The sequence below is a fragment of the Mus pahari genome, chromosome 1, assembly GCF_900095145.1.
Source record: "Mus pahari chromosome 1, PAHARI_EIJ_v1.1, whole genome shotgun sequence".
Classification (NCBI taxonomy): domain Eukaryota; kingdom Metazoa; phylum Chordata; class Mammalia; order Rodentia; family Muridae; genus Mus; species Mus pahari.
In genome coordinates this window covers 118,278,133-118,291,262 of record NC_034590.1, presented here as the reverse complement: position 1 = coordinate 118,291,262, position 13,130 = coordinate 118,278,133, and the positions used below count along the sequence as shown (strand labels likewise).

Genomic DNA, 13,130 nt, shown 5'->3' with positions numbered 1-13,130 from the left:
AGGGGACTACCCCCAGGCCATGAAGCACTATACAGAAGCCATTAAAAGGAACCCAAGAGATGCCAAACTGTACAGCAACCGAGCTGCCTGCTACACCAAGCTCCTGGAGTTTCAGCTGGCACTCAAGGTGAGGCCTGGAATTCTGCTGGGTTTACTTGAGGTGATACCTGGATGGATGGAGTTGCTATAAGCCTTTGCAGGGAGCCAAGCCTCTTTTTCTTGTCCACTCCTCAGCAGCTTCTAATTAAGATTCTAAGTTGACAGTGGTAGTAATGTGTGAGGGAAGTTGGAGGCCTGTGTCTGTCTGACCCCCGAGCCCTTAAAAGTCAGTGGTTGAGCTTATGTAAGCCTATGTGGCTCCTGCCGGGCGTGGTGGCGCACGCCTTTAATCCCAGCACTCGGGAGGCAGAGGCAGGCGAATTTCTGAGTTCGAGGCCAGCCTGGTCTACAGAGTGAGTTCCAGGACAGCCAGTGCTACACAGAGAAACCCTGTCTGGAAAAACAAAAAAAACCAAACAAACAAAAAGCCTATGTGGCTCCTATGTCCTCCCTAAATCTCCTGGGGCTTTTTTCTCCCCAGTCTTCCTCAATATTTTCCTCCACCTCTGTATTGTTTTTCACATGTGTATAAGTATTTTGCCTGTATTGTACATATGTGTGCCAGATATGAAACCTCGTATTCTCAGAGGCCAGAAGAGGGCGTTGGCTTCCCTAGAACAAGTAATGGATGGGTGCAAGTTAGTTAACAAGTGGTTGCTAGGAACTGAACTCAGATCCTTGCAGGAGCAAATATTCTTAACTGCTGAATCATGTCTAGCCCCCTTTTCTGTTTTTTATAATACTTCATTTATATAGTCCACATTGGCTTCAAACTCATAATTTTTGTCCCTCAGCCTCTAGAGTGACAAGTTTTTAGCCAGCAGCTACAATACCAGATTCTATGTCTTAAGTGCATGTGCTCAGCCACCTGGTGATTGTTCCACAACTGTTATAGGTGGGTTTCTGAGATTTCACATGCTGCCAGTGAGCCCCAGCACTGAGATAATAAATGTGTACTGCCATGCCTGACTTTTTACATGAGGACTGGTGAGTGAGTGCAGGTCTTAATACTTGTACTTCCTTAAAAGAAAATTAAAAAAAAAAAAAAATACTTGTACTTCCTTGACTCTGCCAGCTCATCAGCTCTGCTTTTGTTTTTAGCAGGGTCTCACTGGTATAAGTCCAGACTGACTTCAGATTTAAATACACGCCTTGCCTCTCTACGGAAATTAGAGATGTGTCACACTGCTGGGCTTCAAGTTTTATTTTTGGTGTGGTCATCTTTGGGTGTAGCCTGAAAGTAACAGTGTAGCTAGCTGGTCTTTGCTACTTTATGGGTTCTTTTTCCCACCCTTTATCATCATTGTCATCCCCACCATTTCACCCCCCATCACTAGATGGGGTTGAAGGGATAGAGGGAAGAGAAATCCTTGGGCATAACTACTAACAAACTGTACCAACCCCACTTATCGGGGCCCAAGCATTTGTATTACCGATACCCTCTGAAAAGTTCCCAGAATTCCAAACATCACACAGTTGCAGAACCATCTGCAACTGATAAAACCATGCCATTGTTAGAACATGAGGCAAATCATAATCAGTCGCTGCGGACAGTCCAAAGTAGCCCCACTTCATCCCACACCTGGCATTAGAACAAAAGCACATTCTTAGAATATTTCTGAGGTTTGTAAAGAAACCAGAATTTCAGAATTGTCACTCCATGACATCACTGTAGTTAGGGCTGCAAGTGATGTCAAAACCTGATTAGTTTATGAGGCAATAGGAGCCTTGGGAGATAAGGATTTGACTTAGGTATCAGCAAAACTTTACTTTCTTAACCTTTTTCCCCCTTGGCTGTTTTGTTTGTTTTGTTATATTTTTGTTGATTTGTTTTGTTTTGAGATAGGGCTTCTCTGTGTAGTACTGGCTTTCCTGGAACTTGCTCTCTATATAGATCAGGCTGTCCTTGAACTCACACAGATCTACCTGCTTCTGTCTCTAGAGCTCTGGGACTAAAAGCATGCATCACCACCACCTGCCTTTTCTTTTCTGTTATTCTCTCATGCAATATATCCTAACTGTAGCTTCTTCCCCTCCTACCCCCTAGATTGACACCCCACAGAAAAGAATAGGCCTCCAAAAGATAATCAAGCATGCCACAGCAAGTAAGAGCAGGCGCAAGCCCTTACGGCAAGGCTGGGCAAGGCAACCCAGTAGGAGGAAAAATGGTCCCAAGAGCAGGCAAGAGAACCAGACTCCCTAAAACATCAAACCACCTCCATAACATGCAGAGGACCAACTGCAGACCCATGCAAGCTCCTACTGTTTGTCTGCACAGCTGAAAGCCTAACATGAAAGGCCTTCCCAACAGAAGCTTCAGTTCATTTGAACTCTCATGAGCCCTTCTTAGCTAATTCCTCTGGCTGTGGTCTCCTGCTATCTTTGACCCCTCTGGCTTCCATAATTCCTCCCCTCCCTCTTCCATGGGCTTCCTCTCAAGCTCCAAGAGGAGGGACCAAGTGGAGTCTTCCAACTTGGGCTCCCCCAGGTTGGGGTGGAAGTTTCTGCATTCACTCCCATCTGGGCCAGAGGCAGCCTCCCTGATAACTGGACTGGCACCAGCCAATCCGTGAGTATAGCAGTTGTCTTTTTGATCTCATGTAGGGGGCTGGAGAGATGGCTCAGCAGTTGAGAGCACTGACTGCTCTTCTGAAGGTCAAGAGTTCAATTCCCAGCAACCACATGGTGGCCCATAACCATCTGTAATGAGATCTGGTGCCCTCTTCTGGTGTGTCTGAAGACAGCTACAGTGTACTTATAATTAAAACAAAGTCTCATGGAATCCTGGCTGATCTGGAACTCAGATGATTTGTTTCAATTTTTCTGCTGCTTGTCCAAAGTGTGTAAGGCTTTTGAACACAAGTCTAAAGGCTCAGTTAGTGTTATTTGTATCCTTGCTCTCAGAAGTGTCCTACCTATTCATGTTGACCAGCTTTGAGGGGTTGGTTATCTGGAACTGTCCTTTCTGGTACTCTTTCTCTTTTTTTTTTTTTTTTAAACTTATTCATTTATTATATGTAAGTACACTGTAGCTGTCTTCAGACACTCCAGAAGAGGAAGTCAGATCTCGTTACGGATGGTTGTGAGCCACCATGTGGTTGCTGGGATTTGAACTCAGGACCTTTGGAAGAGCAGTCAGGTGCTCTTACCCGCCGAGCCATCTCACCAGCCCTTTTTTTGGTTTTTTGAGACAGGGTTTCTCTTTGTAGCCCTGGCTGTCCTGGAACTCACTCTGTGGACCAGGCTGGCCTCAGAAATTCACCTGGCTCTGCCTCCCAAGTGCTGGAATTAAAGGCGAGTGCCACCACGCCCAGCCAACTCTTTCTCTCTTTTAACTTGCTCTCCAGGAACCCAGGGGCCTGGATTTGACAGGAACAGCAGAGTCAGGGTCTAGTAGCTGACTACTGTGCACCTTGGAGGAAAAAAAACCTAATTACTTCTCTTCCTTCCTAGGACTGTGAAGAGTGCATCCAGCTAGAGCCAACCTTCAGTAAGTGCTTGTCACTTTTCTCCTGTACCCCCAGAGATGATTAAGGTTAAAGGCTTTGGAGCATGTAGGCAGAGGGGAGGATCTCAGGAGCCTACTAAGTGTCTTACCTATTCTGTTTGTAGTCAAGGGCTATACACGGAAAGCAGCTGCTCTGGAAGCCATGAAGGACTATACAAAAGCCATGGATGTGTACCAAAAAGCGTTAGACCTGGACTCCAGCTGTAAGGTAGGCTGCTGCTGGCCTAGAACATGTCACCCTGTTGGTTTCTCCTTTGGGTGTTTTCTCTGATCCTTCACGTCCTTCCCAAATGCTTCAGTTTCTCTTGTTTCTTTTCCCCTTGGTCAGTGATCTGTTGTCTTGGACCTGCTAAAGCAGTGAGCCAAACAGTGTTGACTCCTGCCTCCCTTGATCTTTCTGGAATGCAGGAAGCAGCAGATGGTTACCAACGCTGTATGATGGCACAGTACAACAGGCATGATAGCCCTGAGGATGTAAAGCGGCGGGCCATGGCTGACCCTGAGGTGCAGCAGATAATGAGTGACCCAGCCATGAGACTCATCCTGGAGCAGATGCAAAAGGACCCCCAGGCTCTGAGCGAACACTTAAAGAATCCTGTAATAGCACAGAAGATCCAGAAGCTGATGGATGTGGGTCTGATCGCAATTCGGTGATAACTTGCTTTCCCCCTCTTCCCTTCGCCAATGAGGAAAGGCGAGCTGGGAAGGTGGCGAGCAGCACTGGGCAGAGGAGGGGAGAAGAAAGGCTTATCTTTATATTTATACATGCCTACAAGGAAGACAGACTCATCCAGCGCCACCTCGGGCCCTCCCAGCACACGCATGGTCTCTTCACTGCTGCCCTCAATTCCGAGTGTCCTTCCCTACCCACTCCTAGCCTCCCCGTCACTGTCTCGGCTGCTCCCCCATAGTTGGTTATTTTTTATTTGGGGCAGTGGGTGCATACGGGGAGGGGAGGGTATTCTTCCCAACCTAGGGTCCCAGCTGTCTTTACTTGTTCTTACCCACATCCCTCCTCAATAAAAGAAGCCAGTCAGGCGTGGTTATATGTTGTTATGGTCTCCAGTGACTTTCTTTTCCTAAGACACAGCTGAATTGGAAGCCAACACTTTTTTTTTTTTTTTAAAGATTTATTTTATTTATTTATTATATGTAAGTACACTGTAGCTGTCTTCAGACACTCCAGAAGAGGGAGTCAAATTTCATTACGGATGGTTGTGAGCTAACATGTGGTTGCCGGGACCTGAACTCAGGACCTTTGGAAGAGCAGTCAGGTGCTCTTACCCGCTGAGCCATCTCACCAGCCCGGAAGGCAACAGTCTTAAGAGCATGGCCTGCCTTTTCTTGATGGCCTTGAAAGAAAGGTAGCTGAAGAGTGAGCTGTTTGCTTTGTCAGAGTGGCCACTAGGTGGAAGTGTCGCTCTACAACTGATGGCCTACCTGCAGGCTGATCAGCTTTGGGTTAATGATGCTGCTGTTCTGTGCGTACAGTCTTAGAGTAAACCTGCTAGGTGAATACTAGAACCTAACCTAGACCCAAAGTGGATCAGAAAGCAGGCCTGAGACTACTACAACAGCTCCTGCTGCTCTGATCCTGAGCTCCACACCCCTATCTTCCTCCCACACTGTGACCAACACTGAACTTCCTCATTTGCTCCCAAAAGACTGCTTCCTGGTCTAGGAAGATGCTGAGTCCAGCACCAGGCTGGGCCTTTTTTTTTTTTTTTTTTTTTTTACTATATGTAAGTACACTGTAGCTGTCTTCAGACACTCCAGAAGAGGGCGTCAGATCCTGTTATGGATGGTTATGAGCCACCATGTGGTTGCTGGGATTTGAACTCTGGACCTTCGGAAGAGCAGTTGGGTGCTCCTACCCACTGAGCCATCTCACCAGCCTGCTATGTCTTATATTAGCCTAAACTAGCTTCCTGTCCCAACCCCAGGACTCCTCAGATCAGCCTCTCCTAGTCACACTTAGAAAGCCTTACCTTAGAGGGAGAGGGTGGCACTTGGGACAGCAGGCAGATCTCCGAGTTCAAGGCTAGCCTGATCTGCAGAATGAATTCTGGGACAGCCAAGGCTACACAGAAACCCTGTCTGAATAAAGAAAAAGCCTCGCCTCCATTAATGGTAGGTTGCTGCCCTGAAAAGGCTATGTTCCCACTCAGTTCCTTAGAGCAATTTGCATCCCAGTGCCTGGCATGGACATGAGGCTATTGGACCACCAGAACCCTCTAAAGAGATGGGATAAAGAAAGGATCCTGGAGGAATTGCATTGAGGTTCTGTAAGAAGCGGAGAGGCTCTAGCGTGTCTCTGACAGATTTAAGGCTAAAGGAATCGCATTGAGGTTTTGTAAGAGGCGTAGAGGCTCTAGCATGTCTCTGACAGATTCAAGGCTGGTAGGTTTGGAAACAGGTCCTGTTTGAGGGTAGGAAAGGCTTCACTGCTGACTATAGGCAGTCCCACTAAGCAGGCTGGAGCCCAGCAGTGGTGGCGCGTGCCTCTAGTCCCAGCACTTGGGAGGCACAGGCAGGTGGATTTCTGAGTTCGAGGCCAGCCTTGTCTACAGAGTGAGTTCCAGGACAGCCACGGCTATACAGAGAAACCCTGTCTTGAAAAAAAACAAAAAAGAAAAAGAAAAAAGCAGGCTGGAGGTGCAACCAGTAGACGCCTGGGGGTGGGGTAAAGAGAGCCTTGTGTTACCCCAGCACTGTTCTTCCCTCATTTCCTGTGGTAACAAAAGCAAGGGCCCTGTGGAGCCCTCTGCGTGTTGGCAGTGTGCTTCCTGTACCCAGCAACAGTCCGCCCTGGGGAGGGACTAGCACAACTTTATGATAAGGCCACTACAGGCTGACCTCTGAAGGAAGCAACTGAGCAGGACCAGGCCAGGCCAGGGTAACAGGTGTTCCACTGCCACCTGCAGCTGCAGCCCCTTGCAGGCTAGGTAAGTGAAAGACGAAGGAGGACTCACTTGTCCCCTGCTCCGCCGTTCTGTGCAGAGCAGCCACCCTTGCCACCACCCTAGAGGCTTGGGTTAGAGTGCTGGCTGTGAGCTGTGGGCCAGGCCTTGCTTCTGAGATCGGTGGGCTTGGCAGAACTGTGAGTAGGAGAGTTGACCTGTTCTGCTATCTAGCAGGGTACTCTACAATGAGTATTGGGCCTTGGTGTCCCGACCTGTGAAACCTGTACTGGCTGGACAACGTGGACTCTAAGGAACTGTCTCTTCAGCCCAAACACTTAGGATAGTAAGAGGGTTTTATATTGACTGGATCACAGTAGCTCTGTACCAGTACCCCCAAAGCCTGCCCACCTACCCAGGGTACTGTAGGGTGCCTGCTTATTTGTAGGCAGCCCGCTGTCTACTCACCTTGTCTCAGCAGAAACAGCCACAGCCATGGCGGGCATGAAGACAGCCTCCGGGGACTATATCGACTCTTCCTGGGAGCTGAGGGTGTTTGTGGGCGAGGAGGACCCTGAGGCCCAGTCTGTCACACTCCGAGTCACGGGGGAGTCGCACATTGGTGGGGTGCTTCTGAAGATCGTGGAGGAGATCAGTGAGTCCCTGTGACCCTCTATGTCCAGTCATGACAGCTCTCCCTGGCTTTTCTAGGCCATTCTCGCTTCTACTCATCATAACCTTGTCGCAGTGACTCAGGCAACAGTCAATTGTTTGGTTCCAAAGAAGATATTTCAACTTCCCCTCTCCATACTTCCTCCAGCTCCTTCTGGTTCTGTCTAGTCTCCAAGAGACAGACAACATGGTCCCCTGTATATCTTGCCTGTACTGAGGTCTATTATGTTCCTGAGGTCTGAGGGATGGCTAGGAGGTCCCTAGGGACCTGGCGCCTACTCTCCTAAATTTCCTCCCCAGCAAACCACTTGGCAGGCTGCTGACAGTGGGTGAGAGGCCCTGCCCCCACAGGAAGTTACGGCAGAGTAGGCTGGGGCGATATCAGTCACCCAGAAGGCCCCATGAGGCTTCTCATCAACTTTACCAGCAGAGAATGAGAATTATCACTTCCTGGGAGGATGGCGGGAAAGCCCCGATAGCCAGAGCCGGAAGTCATCCCACCGTGAGCTCCCGATAGCCAGAGATGGAATGCATCTCACCATGAGCGTGGGTCCTAGGCCTCTAGAATTGGGACAGAGATAGGAGGCAGTTTTTCTAGACCCATCCAACCCTCTATGTTCATGAAGTCCAAGACAGGGACCAGAGTGACTGAGCAGGACAAGCCCCAACACAGCCAAATAACAGGGTTAAGACAGAGAAGGGAACTGCCGGAAGCAGGGCCCAAAGAGGCTGTGAAAGCAGAAGTGGGAACAGGGTTAGTCCCTCAGAAACTAGATGTCAGACAAAGCTGGAGACTTGACATGGGTCAGGACACAGGGGCTGGGGATGTTAGGAGTCTAGGCCAAGAGCCCCAAGAGTGCTGAGCACCCAGCCAGCTAGACCTCACCCTGTACCTCTGCTGGGCTCCATGGGCCAAGTGGCTTCAGTTCCCTGGAATAGGGCCATTATCCCCAGCCCTCCACTGCCAGGCAGTGGTGAGGCCAACCTTTCTCATGATAGCATGCTTCCTCATGATAGCATGCTGCTACCAAATGCGGAGAGCTTCCTGCAGGACCTGACAATAGACAGAACAGGGGATTGATAGAGAGGCCTCTACAATAAGGAAGACCTAGACTTGATGCCAAGGACCTGAGGAGGCTTTGGGTTAGGGCCTCTGGACAGTAAAGACACCTGATTTGTGACAAGATGGGAAGGCAGCCCTGGTGATATCCTGACAGCCTGGGAGGTCCTGAAGCCTCCTTGAGCGACTAGGTGTTTCCCTTGGAAACAAAGGGCAGGGCTATGTTAAGGCAGACCTTTGCAGAACCCTTAGTCTGAAGGGGAGGCAGTCTGTAGCCAGGGAGACCCAAGCAGGCCATCCAATCATCTGGGGGGAGAGATGAGGGTTCCAGAGGCCAAACAGGACAGAGAAAGGTGGATTAGAAGTGATGTTGACATTAACACAAGGTGGAACTGGAAGCAAACAGCATGGTGCTGGAGTCTCCGAGTCCTGGGTGGACGGATGATCTGGGGAGGAATGGCACCTCTGTCCAGCCACAGTGGGCTTCAGCACACTTGGAAGGTGGGGCTAGTCCTGCTGCATCTAATGTTCCAGAACTGGCAAGGAGGCTGGGTGAACAGGAGTCTGCAATGAAGGAAGCAATAGATATGCCCCTTAGAGCAGGGAGGTCCGTGCCACTCAGATCCTAGCAGAAGACAGCTTTGGAAGCCATCAGACAGGTGACCTCAACTCCAGACGAGGACATGACTGAGATGCCAGGCTAAATCCCTGGAAAAGAGAAAAGGGGTGGACAGCGCAGTCTTCTCAAGAGAACAAAGCCACAGTAAAGGCTGTTAGGCGTGGAAACCATCCCAACCATAGTGAGTGCACAGCCCATATTGCGAAACCCTGCCTTAAGTTTAAAAACTAAAAGCAAAAGGCCAAGATTAAGCCAGGTATAGCAGTGCACACCTTTAATCCCAGCACTTGAGAAGCAGAGGAAGGTGGATTTCTGTGAGTTCCAGGCCAACCTGGTCTACAAAGGAAGTCCAGGGCTATTTATTACACAGAGAAATTCTGTCTTGAAAGAACAAAAAATCAGTGGGAGGGCCAGAGAAAGGCCTAGAAACGTAGCTGCTGGAGGGCTTACCTAGCACATACAACGCCCTGGGCTTGACCCTCAGTACGGCATCAGCCAGGCATATACCTGTACCCCAGCATCTGCCAGCTGGAGACGGTCAGGGTTAGCCTCCGCTACACAGCCATTTCAAACCCTGTTTGAAAACAGAACTAAACAAGAACCTAGAAGACAAGAAGTTGGGTCTCTGCAAATTCCAGGAGGCTGTGTGCCCAGAGTAGCTTTCTGCCTCATTTGTTTCTGCATTCACACTTCTTTGGGGAAGGATGAGAGATCATCCTGTGTCATCCGTTGTTATGACCCCAATTTCTGGCTAGATGACAAGTGACATATTCACATTTCTAAAGGAATGCTTCTCAAAATTGTACAACGCTTTGCACATGGCAGACATTGCTTAGCAGGCATGAGTCAGAGTGACTGTTACAGCTTACGAACTAGAAAGCTGAAGCTAGAAAGATTAGACACCTTGACCCAAGGAGGAGCTAGTAGATATTGAAGGCCCTGAAGACCTGCTGACACAGGCACGGGGTGTGGTGATCTACACCTTTAATCCCAGCACAGGAGAAGCAGATGCAGGTGGATCTCTGTGAGTTTGAAGCCATCCTAGACTATAGGATGAGTTCCAGTACAGCTAGACAGCTAGGGCTACACAGAGAAACACTGTCCCCAAAAAACAAACAAACAAACAAAAAGAAGGCAGAGGCACTCGGAAGGCAGAGGCAGGTGGATTTCTGAGTTNGAGGCCAGCCTGGTCTTCAGGATGAGTTCCAGTACAGCTAGACAGCTAGGGCTACACAGAGAAACACTGTCCCCAAAAAACAAACAAACAAACAAAAAGAAGGCAGAGGCACTCGGAAGGCAGAGGCAGGTGGATTTCTGAGTTCGAGGCCAGCCTGGTCTAAAAAGTGAGTTCCAGGACAGCCAGGGCTACACAGAGAAACCCTGTCTCGAAAATCCAAAAAAAAAGAAAGAAAGAAAGGAGGAGGACAGACGAACATATATAGAGAAAGAACATTGAACCAAGTATCCCTTAGGACACCAAGGATAAACTAAATAAGTATATGAAGTGAGATCACTGACTTGGGGTACCCATATTCTGGGATGAGGGGCTCCCCCTGGGGAAGTCGTGTAACAATTGAGCCCAGAAGGACAAGCATGAGTCCGCTAGCATATAGCCATTCCACCATCGCTTTGGAGCCAGTCCAACCTGGCCTACCTGTGGCATCAGTGCTGGGGCAGAGATAAGGCTTGGCAGAACCTGTGAAGGCCAATGGGCACCTCGGGTCCTCACAGATCGCAAACAAGACTGGTCTGACCATGCCATTTGGTGGGAGCAGAAGAGACAGTGGCTGTTGCAGACACACTGGACACTGGACAAGTACGGGATTCTGGCCGATGCCCGCCTCTTCTTTGGGCCACAGCACCGACCTGTCATCCTGCGACTGCCCAACAGACGTGTGCTGCGTCTTCGGGCCAGCTTCTCCAAGCCCCTCTTCCAGACTGTGGCTGCCATCTGCCGCCTCCTCAGTGAGTAGCTGGGGCCCCTTCCCTTTCCCAGGCCCAGCCACATAACCTCCTCCTTGCCATAGCCTGGTCTCTAGTTTACCAAAGGGCTGTGACTTCCCCCGAGGTGTCTACGTGGAAAGGTCGGGAGGTGACCTAGCAGACCCTCGGTGCTGAGGTCTCGTTCCCTTCAGGTATCAGGCACCCAGAGGAGCTGTCTCTGCTGCGTGCTCCAGAAAAGAAGGAGAAGAAGAAGAAGGAGAGGGAGCCTGAGGAGGAGGTGCACGACCTGACAAAGGTTGTCTTAGCTGGCGGTGAGTGAGCACGGCTAGCCTGGGCTGGGGCCAGGACAGAGTGAGGCGTGTGATGTCAGATCCACGGCCAAGCCTGACTGTATCCCACCTGCCCTGCAGGTGTGGCACCCACTTTATTCCGAGGCATGCCAGCACACTTCTCGGACAGTGCCCAGACTGAGGCTTGTTACCACATGCTGAGCCGGCCACAGCCAGCACCTGACCCTCTCCTGCTCCAGCGCCTGCCAAGGCCCAGCTCCCTGCCCGACAAGACCCAGCTCCACAGCAGGTGCATGGCCCGCGCCTAGGCCACCCTACCCAAGGCCTAGCTTGCCTCGACTCTGCCTCCTGCTTCTAGGCCCTTCTCTGTATCTTGACTCTGCTTCTGCCATACCCAGGTGGCTGGATTCATCACGGTGCCTCATGCAGCAAGGTATCAAGGCTGGGGATGTGCTTTGGCTGCGATTTAAGTACTACAGCTTTTTTGACTTGGATCCCAAGGTGAGCTGGGTTCTAAAACTAGAGGGTCTAGCTCTGGGAGGTTAGCCACTGTAGGGGTCAGCTTGTCTGACCGTATGTTCATCTGTGCCTCTGTGTGTTGATCCTACCAATGCACCACAGGGCCCCCAATGCCAAGGCAGACAAGTATCAGTGCTGGTTTCTGTAGGATCTGCCTTCTCGGAGTTCATGGCAGAGGCCCATGTAGATACCCAGAGACAGTGGTGGGTGCTGGGGAGTGTGGATCTCTAGTGTGTAGAGGGAGGCTGAACCTACAGGGCCTGGCAGGGTGGGAAGGAGCTTTGCAGGGTGGCCTGTGTGCCTTTTCCTGGGCCTCCCCAACATTGCTGTGGAAGCTTCTGCTGCTCAGGGCCCCACAGGCTCCTCTTCTACTGTGGCCCTTCACTGCAAACATGCGTGTGGTAGTATACAGAGCGCTTGATTTCAAGTTGTCCACAGAGTCCCTCAATGCTCTCCTCTGAGCCAAACTTCCCTGGTGCCTCCTCCCTACATCCATACGCAAAAGGACACCTACTGCCCGCGCAGCCTGTCCCATGGCTCCATCCCACATACACTTTGTTTTGGTCATAAGGATTGGACCTAGGATTTCCCACATGCAAGGCAAAAGCTCAGCTGCTGAGTTGCTATCCCAGGCTATTTCAATATGATTTTGTATAAATGTGTTTTCTCTGTATGTAGTATGTCTGCGTAACATTTTTGCCTGGTATTGGTTGAGAGCAGAAAGGGTGTCAGGTCTCCTGGAACTGGAGCTACAAAGGGTTGGGAACCACCATGTGGGTGCTGAAAACTGGACCTGGGTGTTCTGGAAGAACATCGAGGAATCTTAACTGCTGAGCCATATCTCCAGCCCCATTTTTTTTTTTTTTTTTTAATTTGAAGTAGGGTCTTAGTAAGTTATCTAAGTCGTGGAGCCTGGCCTTGAACTCATTCTGTTACTCTGCCAGGCCTTGAATTTTCAGTCTTCTTGCCTTAGCCCCTCCAGTGCCTGGGATTACAGACCTGCATCTTACTTGTTCATTTGGGCATGGGCATGGTCAATGCCCCTTCCTCTGGAATTATCTCTCTCTCTCAGCTTCTGTGCTGCATGGGCTCAGGGTGTGCGCCTCTTCCTGCAGCAATGCCCACACTCTCCTCTAGCTCCTGTCTCCCCTCTCCTCCGCTGTCTGTTGTGTGAGCGCGAGGGCAGAGGCCGTTGCCTTCAGTGAGGGATTATAGCCTGTTCACACGGGTGCTGGGGATATGAGCTTTGGTCCTCTTGCTTACACAGCAAATATTCTACAACTGAGCCATCTCCCCAGTCCCTTCTTTAAAAATAACATTTCTTTGTCTATTTGTGAGTGTGTGTGTGTGTGTGTGTGTGTGTGTGTGTGTAAGAGACAGAGAAAGAGAGAGAGAGAGAGAGAGAGAGAGAGAGAGAGAGAGAGAGAGAGAGAGAGAGTTCCTATGTGCTACACACAGAGCTCATGTAGAGATTAGTGGACCTCCTTCAACCCTGTGAATTCCAGGGATTAAACTCACA

The 13,130-nt window shown here is 50.0% G+C and overlaps 2 protein-coding genes across 2 annotated transcripts in view; both read left to right on the top strand.

Annotated features, from left to right (window-relative positions):
• Stip1 (stress induced phosphoprotein 1) overlaps positions 1–4,660 on the top strand; it is a 17,610-nt gene extending 12,950 nt beyond the window's left edge. Inside the window, exons 10-13 of the mRNA XM_029540177.1 lie at positions 3–127; positions 3,553–3,589; positions 3,712–3,815; positions 4,016–4,660. Of these exons, the coding sequence (XP_029396037.1) occupies positions 3–127; positions 3,553–3,589; positions 3,712–3,815; positions 4,016–4,261 (512 nt within the window). The 3' untranslated portion in view covers positions 4,262–4,660. The remainder of the gene's footprint in view (positions 1–2; positions 128–3,552; positions 3,590–3,711; positions 3,816–4,015) is intronic.
• Positions 4,661–6,361: 1,701 nt separating this feature from the next.
• Fermt3 (fermitin family member 3) overlaps positions 6,362–13,130 on the top strand; it is an 18,380-nt gene continuing 11,611 nt past the window's right edge. The window contains exons 1-6 of the mRNA XM_021191014.1: positions 6,362–6,552; positions 6,989–7,162; positions 10,590–10,823; positions 10,994–11,113; positions 11,213–11,381; positions 11,491–11,593. Of these exons, the coding sequence (XP_021046673.1) occupies positions 7,003–7,162; positions 10,590–10,823; positions 10,994–11,113; positions 11,213–11,381; positions 11,491–11,593 (786 nt within the window). The 5' untranslated portion in view covers positions 6,362–6,552; positions 6,989–7,002. The remainder of the gene's footprint in view (positions 6,553–6,988; positions 7,163–10,589; positions 10,824–10,993; positions 11,114–11,212; positions 11,382–11,490; positions 11,594–13,130) is intronic.